This window comes from Pygocentrus nattereri, chromosome 10 (assembly GCF_015220715.1).
Source record: "Pygocentrus nattereri isolate fPygNat1 chromosome 10, fPygNat1.pri, whole genome shotgun sequence".
In the NCBI taxonomy this organism is placed as follows: domain Eukaryota; kingdom Metazoa; phylum Chordata; class Actinopteri; order Characiformes; family Serrasalmidae; genus Pygocentrus; species Pygocentrus nattereri.
Genome location: NC_051220.1, coordinates 20,352,176 through 20,365,671, shown reverse-complemented (window position 1 = coordinate 20,365,671; position 13,496 = coordinate 20,352,176). Strand labels below are relative to the sequence as shown.

Below are 13,496 nucleotides of genomic sequence, written 5' to 3'. Positions count from 1 at the left end.
CTATTGTAATTATACTGCCGAGTATTTCAATGCCTTCCACTTCAGCAATGCAGAATTGCACTGCAAAAGCCAATTTGGCAATAATGATTAATAAATCACACACACACACTATCTAACTGCTTATTCATCTGGGTCGCTGGGGTTGCTGAAGCCTATCCCAGTTCATCATGAATAATAAATAACATACTAAAGTTAATGCACATGTATTTAATAAGCTTGATTAATCCCAGAGACAGAGAGAAATCTAAAAGTTACTGACATGTATACCATGATGCCTGAAACACAGGCCGCTCAAACCTGTGAGGGATAAAGCATGCATGCAAAATATTTTCATTATCCATATTTAACATTTCACCAACCGTACCTGTTTTACAGGTAATGCATGCACAGAGGTAACCTGACTTGTAAATGCCTTTCACATTTCACAAGCCCTGAAACAGAAACTTCCAAAAAGATGACTTTAATTCATTCATCAGGAACCTGTCAGCAAATGTCTCTCTACTCAAATCACTCAGTGTAGCCAGGTTGAGGCTGAAGCTATCGAAGTTTAGCCATGTTTTAATGTCTTCCTAGTGTGAAAGGTAGACAGTGTTATCTTCACAAGGTTCCTTGATGAGAGAGATTAATGACGTGGCCTAGGCCAGGGTGACATGCACTTTCACTCATCTAATAATGAGGGAAGCCCCTATTCCTCATCCTCTCTCCTCTCCTCCCTTCCCCCCAAAGGCTCAGCCATCCACTACATCAGCCAAGCACCATCACACATACACATACCCACACAATCACAGACTGCCACTGAGAGCACAGTCCATACAAATACAAACTGTAGCACTGTGTCTGCATTACAGTGCATGAGTCACTTCAAAATCTGCCTCTGGAATGGTGGACGAGGAAGCAGTTGGAATCATCTAACCTAGGTCAGCCTGCTATTCAAGACAAATAACAGACCAGAAAAGGCCTTACATACTTCAAAGGTCTTGAGACACCTGATGTAAAATAAAAGCTGGAGGAACTACTGCTCTCTAAACTTCTCCTCCGGGCGCTCTGCACTTGCTGCTAGGTGAGAAACTTTCTTCCTCTCCATTTTGAGTGATTTGAGGCCACTTATTCAGGCCAGTGCACTCAGGGCAGCGCAGCCCAGCAGGAGCTGCTCCAGCCTTTACCCGAGGCAGCGGAGGAGGAAGAGGAAAAAGAAGAGCTAAAGAGGGGATTAAGTTTACCGTTACAGAACTGCAGCAGCGAGGAGGTGTCGTAGAGAGAGCTGTAGCTGGAAAAGCCGTCCTCCATTCTGGCGCTAGCGCTCCTCTCTCCTCCCGTCTTCTCTCCGTTACTCTCGCTGGCTCTCCACGGCGGCTCTCTCTCCATTCAGGGCCGGGGTCAGCCTGCCAGTGTCAGTTACCATGACAACCCCTCCACTCCGAGGCTCGAGGCACGCCAACTCGGACACCGTATATCTGTCTCTTTTTCCTTTTCGAAGTAGTTTTCCCACCCAAAAAAAACGGGGCCAGAAAATGCGTAAGTTTGAAAAGCAGTGTGTGCTGTGTCTTTTTAACCTCCTCTGCTTCTTCGACCTCGTTTTCTGCTTTGTTTTTTTTCCTTCCTCAGCGGCTGCGCGGTGTTGAAGCTCCCCCAGAGGAGCAGCTTTAGACGGCTTGAGCTCTCAGATCGGCGCGAGCGAGCGTGTGTTTGTGTACGTGTGCGCGGTCGTCTGTGTGCGTTAAGAATGTGTGAGAGGGTTTGTGTAATGTCACGGACACACTGCCGAGCTTGCCGGGAGCCCGCCTCGTCCCGCGCTGATAGAGCCAATCAGAACTAGAACGGGCGGGGCTTCCAACAAAAACACAGCCGTAACCGCGCCCACTTGGCTGAGAGGCTTTGAGAGCGAGAGAGAGAGAGAGAGAGAGAGACTTGGAAAGAAGAGAGGAGGCAGCAGAAGAACTAAACAGGACAATGACTTAACGATGAGTTAGTTGCTTTGGCAAGACTGTTTAACTTTCTCTTAAAGGGGAAATCCGTCACATTTCTGCACAGTGCAATAGTTCAGATGTCATCAAGTCACTCGGAGTGGTTTGATGTAAAACTCCAGAAAACACGGTTACGTTGTGCCGATTATTTTGGCGCCCACAACGTTGTTACAGCATTGAAGTGTAACGTTGATTCCTCAGAAAGTTGTAACGGCGCTATCTGACAACATTGTGACAACGTTGTGGCAACGTTGACGGTGTGTTCTCACAGCCTTCTAGAATCCTCTAGAATCCTCTAGAATTTTGCTAAGTTCCTAACAGGTAGTCCTAACACCGCACGGCAACGTGACTAAATAATCAGGTTGTGACAACATTGTGACCACGTCGTAGCAACGTTGTGAGAAAGTAGACAACGTTGTGACAATGTTATGTGTTGGCTGGAGTCCGAATTGTTCAAGGTGATAGGAACCAGACGTCTTAAGTGTTTAGTAACTGCAAATTGTTTAAGCAATGGAACAGAGGGAGTGGGTTATCGCGAAAAACATTCAAACATATTAGAATGTCTCTCAACCAGTCAGCTTGGATAATACATTTTATACAACAGTTAGTTCCGACCACACAAGCTGTTTGGTTGAGAAGCGTTCTTACCCTGCTGATATTTCCCATAACATCAGGGGTTTTTCACAAACACTATCACTCTGCTGAGACGCAGTTGCTAAGCAACGACTTTGACAGCTGTGGGAGACGCTCAAGCCAATTCAACATTTTTACTTCTTACTTGGCACACAAACAGAAAATGGATACTTTTAAGATGACATTTGACCGACAGCTCATTTGGCCAGACTCTGAAGATGAGACCACGCTAAATTCCCAAACTGTCAGTTGGTCTGTGTGGAGCTGGAGAACGAATGGGCAGCTGTGCAGCGAGTGAGCGGAGCTGGTTAGTCTGACATAGCAACAACCTGCTTGTTAAGGAACTATAATTTGGTGGAAGGAACTGCCAACATTAAAACAAACACCACGTTCGCGGCCCAATTGATTTATTTCTTACTTTATTTATTTAACTGCTGTATAAAAGCAGTAGAATACCCAAGGTTGTGTGTTATTGATGATATTTAATGAACACACATTCCCTCTCATGTTCTATTGCTTAAAAAATAGTGACAAATACGCTGTCTGATGCATGTAACATTGTCTTATGATAGTTTTGATATAAATGTATTTTTTAATGGCAGAGAGGCACATGCAGAATAGTGCCTAAAATAGTACCCAAAGAATTCACATGTGAGTTCACTAGTCATTTAGGATAGTAAATAAAATATTTGAGTTGTTCACTATCACCCCTGCTGTAAAGAAAGTCCTGGTACGTTTCTTTACAATGCACCGTTCCTTGTCAAACCACTCTTGACTTTACATCTTCACACGTCTTTACATTTCAAAGACTGGATTTTATGGCAATTTTGAAAAAAATGGTGGAATTTCCCTTTGACTGAAACCAGAAAACAGCTAGGAAACATGACAGCTTTGCTAGCCATAAGCTTTAGGTTACCGACATCAAATTTTAGAGGCTAAAATTCATTCATGTAAGAAAAAGCCGACCACACCTAACATTGTTTCCCACCAATTTACTAAAATTATCCAACGTGGTAAAGATTATGACAGTGAGGAAACAAGGTTTTCAAATGACTCACAAGCTAAAAAGACGGACAAAAAAGACAATGTCAAGCACAAGTCAAGGAAGAAAATAAATAACAGGAGGGTGTATGAAAATGTGCTGATAAAAATCTATTGAACTGGTCCTATCAGTATAGAAGCACAGAGAAATGCAGTGCTGCTTCCATTGATGTAGAATCAGTAGACAGTAGAACCAGTAAAGAGGCAGATCCTGCAGGAGTAAAAAAGCAGATCGTGTAGGAGAAGGGGAGAAGGGTGGAGGAGCTCGAGCTTTTTTCCCTTCCTTCAAGAAGACACAATACATGACATCATGCTTTCCTTCTTTGGTGCAATAAATCCAAACATGCCTGTGCAATCAGTGCTGAAGCTAAACGCTGTCATTCCAAGCATTATCTTATTTCCAGCAAACAGAGAGGAGAAAGAGAGTAAGAAAGTGAGAAGGAGAGGGAGGCTTCAACTGGGGCCTACTGCAGACATCACAAGGGAAAAAAAGCTTTTTAAATTATTCATCAGCGGAGCGCTCACAGAAGAATAAGCATAAAGACGATTGCTTGGCCTACATTTACAGCTCTTTAAACAAAAGAACACAAGCCATTGGAAAAAAAAAGCCTAGGCTGGCACGAGGCTGCCTCTTTGAAGATTATCGCACCCCTCGCAGCAGAGATGGAGCCCTGTGTTTTGAAGTGCCGTTCCATGTCTGTGTGCTCATGATTTGGCCTTGGCTGCCATCTCTAAAAAAAAGGGAACAATCCCAGTTGGACGACAAGTAACCTCCCTCCTTCTTCTCCCCACCCACCCTGAGGGCAACCCTCTGTGCTACTTCAGTCATTATGCAACACTGAGAGCCTCAGTGGATTCATATTTATAACGAAGGTCAGGAGATTCAAGCTTTGTCTACATGCACTCTTAGCCTCGGTTACAGTGCTGACACAACCCTAACGTCTGTTCCACTCAAGCTCAAATACGGATAAATACCTAAACACCACAATGCAAGATATGGCAAAAATATATCATCCTAATACTTGAAGTCATTTTCATGCCATATTTCAGTGCGCAGTTTCCGTTCATTTTCTGAACGTTTGACTTGAAACGTACAATACATTTTATGTTTTATTGTTCTTCACAATAAATTTAGCAAATTGTCGCTGTCCAAAGACAACAATATATCTCCATTTTTGTTGATTTTTAGTTTTCCACGTAAGTTCAACACACCAGCTGTCCTTTACATTGTGTAAAAACATTCATGATGGATGGACAAATAGAAATGCTCTAAAATTACTTGGAATAAAATCTCTTTAGACTTACTTTGAAACGTAAAAGTGTTTTTTGTCTTCTTCTGTACAGTTACTGTTTTGGAAATGTTTGTTTTTCTTTGGACAACGATGAAATAGACAGTAGTTGTCCATTAAAATGTGCATTAGTTTGTCATCTTTAGAGGATTTTCAACGAAACACAACCAGCGTTACAAAATGCTTTTCCACACGTTGCATGCAGTAACATATTTTCACAAGAGAAGTCTCCAATTACCCAAGTCTTACATAGTGTAGCTATCACTAATCTCCAATATACTTGCTTTGGCTGTTTCTTAAACTGTGTGACTGGTGTCTATAAAACAGGACGAAAGTAAGTCACATGGCTAAAAAAACAGTGAATTTTTAATGTTTGTGTAAAACTGTATACATGTGATCTTTGCTGAACTATTACTGCACAATATGTGGTTGCTAGGTTTGTGCTGCTGATTATTGCTGCACACTAATGCACCAGGGCTCTTGATAAATTTAGTGCCTTGGTTCTTGGCATAATAATCATGTCCCAGGGCGCTCAGAGGGGAAACAGAGCTCATTGGTGGTGTCGAGAGATTAGAGAGAGGGGAGACACCCCCTCACCACCATCCCCTACCACCACCCCCCTACAGCTCAGCCAGGGGGAGATGGAGAGGTTAGCATGAGAGAGAGGTTGAGTGAGGGAGGGTTTATCATCCCAGTGTTAGATGGGGGATCCCTCGGGTGGCAGCTGGACAGCTCTACACCCTGCTTTTGTTCTCCTGTAATTCTGGCTGGCCTCCAGTCTCTCTCTCTCTCTCTCTCTCTCTCTCTCTCTCTCTCTCTCACCCACACACACATTTATTTTTAGACCTTATCACAACTTGGAGTCCCGTACATTGAACAATTCTACAAAAATTGTTGATTTCATGTTCAGTGTAGGTAAAATAAAGTACTGTGCAAAAATCTTAGGCCATCTGGAAAAATTATATGTAAAGCTATTGATCAGGGCTATAAGTTTTATTTGTTCCCAAAAACACTCTTATTAGATTAAATACTAATAAATGAATGAATAATACATTGTGAAATGAACAGAACACTTTGATTTTAAGTGGTCACTGTGTTAACTTAAGGTGTCCTTGAGAAAGGCCAATATTTACAGTTACCATCCAGTACTTGATTCATCTAATAGTACTTAAATAGATAAAATCAGTTGTCCTTTGTATAGAACTGAACATATCCTTGCAGTGGCTGTAGCGCCGTGCATAGTTCCTATATATAATAAGAATCATCTAAACCATAACTCTAATTCTTCGACCTCTATAACCAAAAGATATGCTTTACCCTTTCAGCTGTGGAATGCAGCATTTATAAAAAGCACTTTACAAAGTCAAGAACATATTGTCTGCTATCCCTGCACAGTCACAACAATGTATTTACAATGATTGAAGGTCAGGATATCCCAGCATTCACAGAATGTTGAGTTCCAAATTTTTAGCAAAACCAGGTATATCCCAAATAAGATGGCGTATCATCAGCCACTGGAAAACTAGCCAAATCAACTTATATAGTTTCAAAATGTGGGTTGTGGTTTACTACCCACTACTAAACGTAGTGACATTAACATCTCTAGTAGTGGGTACCAGATTAAGCTCAATGAAAAGTAAGAGTCGTGGTTGCAAAGAGGATTAATCTGGCCACTGTCGAACCATCTGCTGGTGGGTATTTTTTGATTTTTTGGGGGTTATGGAGTAGTGGTGACGTCTAGAATTCAGCTCTAGGATAATCCTACTTAAAAGTAAAGGTGCCAAAAGTGTTTTGCCATAGATGATCAAAAGTCTTTTGATGGATGGAAGCAACACATAAGGTTCTTTGTCCTAGAACCCTACATGTAAGAACAATACAGTACACTCTTAATGTAAAGGCTGAGGAACCTTTATTTTAAGAATGTACGACTCCACGTGAGCTCAGCAATCAATATTCAAATTTCCAAATCTACTCATGCACAAGTTGCTTCGCCACTATAATTACGATTCTACACAAACACCCCACCCACTGCGCTTACTGGCTTGTGGTAATAAATGTTGGCAGGTTATGGGGGTAATCTAGGGGCAGCAGTGCAAGGCAGCCCCTGCGGTTCAGACTACGACTCCAGCTGTAGCTTGCTCTGCTCCATTGCTTCCTACTGAAGAAAACTAATGAGAATTACATAGAGCCATGGCTTCACTTAATAATGTTCAGATGTGTGTGGGCGAGAGAGTGTTTTTGTTTGTTTTTGTGTGTGTGTGTGTGTGTGTGTGTGTGTGTGTGTGTGTGTGTGTGTATGTGTGAGCTGGGAGATGGAATGGAACATCTTAGAATTGAATGTCCTGGGTGTGTGAGAGTCATCTGTGATATTTTAATTCAGAACAGATCCAGAAGCAGTGTTCAATAACGCCCTTCACAAAGCAGAAAAGAAAGACGGTGATTATGGAGATTATCAACACATGCTGAAGAAAGAGATGCATTGAATTTACTTGATGGAAATGTTCACACTATTTCCATATGAATACAAAATCTCAAAATCAACACAATTTTGTCTCACTGTTTGCTTCCCAAAACTAAAGGTTCCCTGAAGAACCCTTCAATGAATTTATATGGGAATTTATGCAATGACAAAATGCAGTTTCTGCCTGTTTTGGGAGTCCCTCAGTTGAACTATGTTTTGTTCTTCAATAATGTTGAATAAATATATTTTGAGGGAAATATATAGGATTCACAAAACCAGAATCAAATGGCTTTTCAACTTTGTAGTTGAGCAGACAAATCAACATTTATAATTTTTAATATTTTATGTGTATTTTGTTGTGTGTAAATGCTAGTTTTTATTCATTTATTTATTTATTTTATTCTAGTGGTTGTACACATTGTTTTCATATGAAGAAAGCTGTCACACTTGTGGCAGTTGTGGCTGTGACCACTGCAAACGAAAATACAGATGCCAAAAAGGGCTTTTACGATGATGCCACAGAAGAACCACCTTTGGTTCCCTAAAAACCTCTCACTAGAAAATTCACTTTGTACATGAGATGTGTGAGTGTGGAGAACCTTTTAGAAGTTTAAGAGCCTCCAAAAATGTAAAGGTCCTTGGAATAGCCCTTAAATTCGTATTGAACCTTTACATTGCGTAAAGGTTCTTTAACCCCTTTACTACACACTTCTATGTCCTAAGAATAACTCAGCCAGTTTGCCTTGTGGTCCTAAGGTTTTAAGGGGTTAAACCTTTAACGCATTCTCATCACTCGCAAAACGCTCCTCAAATATTGTTCTTAAGGGAACCAAAAGGTTTTTTTTTAATACCATTACTTAAAGAACCCCATAGAGGCAAACTAAAGAATGTGGGAAGTATTGTGTTGCTGTAATATCACTTGTTTCAGTGTGGGACGTGGTGAAACAGACTTGAAGCATTTACAGTTTGCTCGTATTTCTATATTTAGGCTTCAGAAATGAAATCCTGATTGCCAGCTCTACACGTTTGGAAGGCCAGGGAAATATCAAGCCATGTTTGTTGTTGAGCACCTAGCAACAGCAGCTGTCCATGAAGAAGTCAGACTTCATTGCATATTCTGTGACCACCGAGGAAAAAAAATCCAACCCATATAAAAAACAAAGAGTACAGTGTGTGGGTGAAGCACGAGGCAAGGCTGCACAGTTTGCTTTCACTACAGCCTACTCATCCCCGGCTCCATCAAATCAGCAGGAAATTCAAGTGAGAGATTCAAAGATCTGGTGTGTTTTATCACCAGAGGAGGTCTCCAGATACAATATATTTCCAAAAGTATTCACTTGTCTGCCTTCACACGCATATGAACTCATGACATTATTAATCCATAGGGTTTAATATGATGTCGGCCCACCCTTTGCAGCTATAACAGCTTCAACTCTTCTGGGAAGGCTTTCCATAAGGTTTAGGTGTGTGAGTGTGGGAATGTGTGATTATGGGAGTGTGATTATGGGAATTTATGACCAGCGCATTTGTGATGTCAGACACTGATGTTGGACGAGAAGGCCTGGCTCGCAGCCTCCGCTCTAATTCATCCCAAAAATGTTCTATCAGGTTGAGGTCAGGACTCTGTGCAGGCCAATCAAGTTCTTCCACACCAAACTTGCTCATCAATGTCTTTATGGACCTTGTTTTGTGCACTGGTGTGCAGTCATGTTGGAACAGGAAGGGGCCATCCCCAAACTGTTGCCACAAAATTGGGAGCATGAAATTGTTCAAAATCTCTTGGTGCTGAAGCATTAAGAGTTCCTTTCACTGGAACTAAGGGGCCGAGCCCAACTTCTGAAAAACAACACATCATAATCCCTCCTCCACCAAACTTTACACTTGGCACAATGCAGTCAGACAAGTACCGTTCTCCTGGCAACTGCCAAACCCAGACTCAACCATCTGATTGCCAGATGGAGAAGCGTGACTCGTCATTCCATACCACTGCATTCAACTCTTTGCATTCCACTTGGTGATGTAAGGCTTGGATGCAGCTACTCGGCCATGGAAACCCAATCCATGAAGCTCTCTACGCTGTTCTTGAGCTAATCTGAAGGCCACATGAAGTTTGGAGGTCTGTAGTGATTGACTCTGCAGAAAGTTAGCCTCTGTGCACTATGCGCCTCAGCATCCGCTGACCCCACTCTGTCATTTTATGTGGCCTACCACTTCATAGCTGAGTTGTTGTCTTTACCAGTCGTTTCCACTTTGTTATAATACCACTGATAGTTGACTGTGGAATATTTAGTAGGGAGGAAATTTCACGACTGGACTCACGACTGGATAGGTGGCATCCTATCACAGTACCATGCTGGAATTCACTGAACTCCTGAGAGCGACCCATTCTATCACAAATATTTCTAGAAACAGTCTGCATGCCTAGGTGCTTGGTTTTATACGCCTATGGCCATGGAAATGATTGGAACACCTGAATTCAATGAATTGGTTGGATGAGTGAATACTTTTGGAAATTTAGTGTATCCTCCAGATATCTGAGGCATCCAAAGCATCTCCTGAATGGCCTTCCCTTTCATGTTCCAAAGAGCAAGATCTTTTGCTCTGGTTGCTAAAATGACTGTGCAGCTACCCAGTGAGACCACTTGGAAGGATTTATGTGGCCTAAATGTAACATTGCCTTCAAGGGTGGAATATTTGGATTTCACACTGCTTCACTGTGAAGCATACAGTATGTGGTGTCACCTTTCAGTTCCAGTTCCCAAACTAACCTTTGCTCTGTGTTAAAATTTCACAATGAATAGACCAAAACAAATGGTTCAAAATAAAGTTAAAAAAAGTCATGCTACTTTACAAGATAAGGCCTTTCCTTCTCCTCTAAAGGTGTTGGAGAAACAATGTTTGTTCCGACAGCGATGATGCAAATCATTTACAGAAGTTACTGTATAATGAGTCTTATGATTGATCTAAATGGTACACTAGAGGACAAAAAAGGTAATTTCTTGTCATTGGATAATAATGATCTATGCTATTCAATTAAGCTGTACAAGTAGGGTTTTTTTATATATGATTATGGAGAGTTGTGGAGATCTTTTTAAGTGAAAAAAAATAGTGTTTGGGGCAAGAATTCCTTCTAAACATGCAGCAGAAGCCTCTGTTGGCATACTGCACCACAGAAATAGTATATAACTACTTTTTCAGTATGAAGTCACAAAGTTGTTTACTGGAATTTCACTGACTAGCTAGGATTAGTGCTAAATGCTAGCTATAATTAGAATTTTTAGCCATCTTGCTGGAGATGAATTTGTTTTGTTTCATCATGTGCATCAAGAAATCGTTCCTTATTTAACTACAATGTCTATTTAATTTCTAATCAAACTTGACATTTACTATTTTACTATGTTACTATTTTACGGTAATTTATTTTTGTCGTAACAAACAGATGTAAATTGACTCAATTTCATTTTAATATATAATATTCTTAGTGCTCTACTTTTATTAATAACACAATTCTGAGAAACGCAAAGACTGTAATTTTGAATTAAGTTATACATACTGAAAAGCTTTTGCATAATTAATTGCAATTAATATAAGACATATTCATTCATCAGAGGGGCTTCTTGCCCCAGGCAGGGGGACAACTTGCCCTGATTCTCCCCGATTTTCCTTCTAATATTAGTGATATTACAATATGACAGTTATAAAACATAATGTACACATATGTTAATAGATAACTAAATGAATTAATATTAGTGGTAATAAGGTAATAATACATTGCAGCTAATGTTGGGGCATAATATACACTCATTTTCTTATATAGATGCAATATAGACATAATATTAAGGTGTTATCTACCTATATAAAGTAGTAAAATATACATAATACATATATACATATGTTTAATGAAGGTACACTTTTTTACACTTAAAACTCATTTTAAGAAAGTTTAATCTAATTTCCATTATATATATATATATACAGTACAGTACAGTACACAGTACAGATCATAGTGTATGTATATTGTGTTGGCTAAGCCTAATTGTATATCTGTATACAGGTGAAATCAGGGTCACTGACCACTACGCTGCCCTTCCTTCATGTGTCTTTTTGACACATCTCTATCTGGAGCTACAGACACAGAACAGTGGCTGCCCTTGGGATTAAAATAGCAGATAATCCTCAGTGAATAGGCATCATCAAGTCTAGATCTAGCATTAACAAACATTTCTGCTGTTCAATTTGTATATGAGTTAGAAAAAAAGCAAAGTGACAGAACCTGGATCAGTGTAGTCAAAAGCCCAGCCTAATAAAGGCGTACTGTATGTAACACGCGTGCAACATAATCTACCCGTAAACACACATCACTAACTATAAGACTGACAATCTGAGTATCTATGTGGGTCCACACACTACTGTGGATAATGAATAATAAGTCTTAAGACTAATAACTGAATAATGCGCCTGCAGTTGATGTGACTAAATGTTCCATTAGTATCATCCATTCATTTTTACTGCAATCAACTGCTTAAGGTAGATAAAGAGTCAATGCTAACTATTTGGGTTAGCAGAAGTCTGTAGGCTAAAGGTCAACCAGACAAAATGACCCTTTCACTACACCTGCCACTCACTGAAGGCAATCAACAGGCTTACTTACAAGGTACAATGAACAGGAATGTGTCTGGCATCAAGCAAGTATAAACAAATGCCAGACAGACAAACAATGAGTACAATTGAAATATGCTTTAGGACGTTTTTTTTTGTGGTATCATTGAGTATTTCTCATTTTATTTTATGGAAAAGGCTATTTTAAGGTATGGCTAGCACTGATTGTTTAAAAAAATATATCTGATAGTCTAATAGAATCATTCAAGACTGTCCTTACATAAAAATGACCATGAAACTATGCATCTGAAAACTGCACAACACAGGAAATTAAAAAGAAAAAGCCCAGCTGCGTTACCCAACAGTAACCTCCCAACCCCACCCCCTCCCTCATCTCATACTGACCAATGACACAGCTGGTGTAGGTCAGGTTCTGGATCGCCTGGTGCTCAGACTCCTCTGGGACCCTTTTCTCCCTGGCCTCCGGACCACCACCTGGCCTGGGCGTTGTCGCACTCTCAGTGTCTCTGGTACCCAGAAGCTGGATCCAGCCAGCAGATGGGGAAGGTGGACAGACACTGGTGTCCCATCATCATGCCCACTGTCTCTACCTCCACGCTCCTCCCCATCCCCGCTTACAGTCGGATGATGATGATGACGACGATGTCATCAAGGCCTGGATTAGCTCTCGTAAGCCCACTGGGATTTCTCCCAGCAAAGCCAGTTACAATGCATTTACAATGTTTTTCCACGGAGCTGCACACCAGCACCCCAAAACAATGATGATAATACTGAACAGAGACAGTCCACCAGATTTTACCAACAAAAACAACAAAAGAACCTTTTTTTGGGAGTTACACAATGATGCTGCATGGTTATATAACGAATGATGCAGTCCGCTGTACAGAGTTGGCCACAATTACACAAAATTCAGGGATAGAGTACAGGATTGATGTCACTGGATTTAAGTCACCAGATCTGATGGCAAAGCTGCGTCACACAAAAAACTGTTGCTGTCATATCAAAACCTTGTAGCTCATGCATTTTTTGCCTATGAGAAATGGTTCACAATAACTCAGAAAAACCTTGTTACATTAGTTTCCATTAAAAAAACGCTGTTAATTGTTTTAATCAGTTTTCTCTGGTTGCTATTAATTAACAAATGTGTGTAATTGAATGAAATGAGTCAGTCATCTCAGTGAACTACAGCGAGCTGTCAGATTTGTTTGAAAGGTGCTAGTTACTAATCAAGTTGTTGTACTCGCCCCCCTAGTGTTGTCTTTCCCTCTAGAACACCTTTTGCTGTGTGTGTATATCTTCCTTATTTTCTGTTGATAACTGTCTGGCACCATCAGAGCAAATTACAATGTACAACACTACTAAGCATGTTTCTGCGAAAGCTACTTGTACACTAACTCAACTAGATTATGTGGACCTAACCCAGGGGTGTCCCGTCTTAGCAAATGGCCTGTGTGGCTGCAGATTTTCATTCTAACAAAGCAGGAGCTC

The 13,496-nt window shown here is 40.7% G+C and overlaps 1 protein-coding gene across 10 annotated transcripts in view; it reads right to left on the bottom strand.

Annotated features, from left to right (window-relative positions):
- Positions 1-13,496, bottom strand: part of eml1 (EMAP like 1) — an 87,079-nt gene that overhangs the window by 64,276 nt on the left and 9,307 nt on the right. For 4 of the 10 annotated variants that reach the window (XM_017694389.2, XM_017694390.2, XM_017694392.2 and 1 more), the window contains exon 1: positions 1,221-1,749. The exons of 1 other annotated variant lie outside the window; for it this stretch is intronic. In XM_017694389.2, coding sequence (XP_017549878.1) covers positions 1,221-1,365 — 145 coding nt within the window. In that variant the 5' untranslated portion in view covers positions 1,366-1,749. Of the gene's footprint in view, positions 1-1,220; positions 1,750-12,392; positions 12,703-13,496 lie in introns of those variants that run through there. 5 more of the 10 variants (XM_017694393.2, XM_037541719.1, XM_017694395.2 and 2 more) reach the window with 2 other exon arrangements.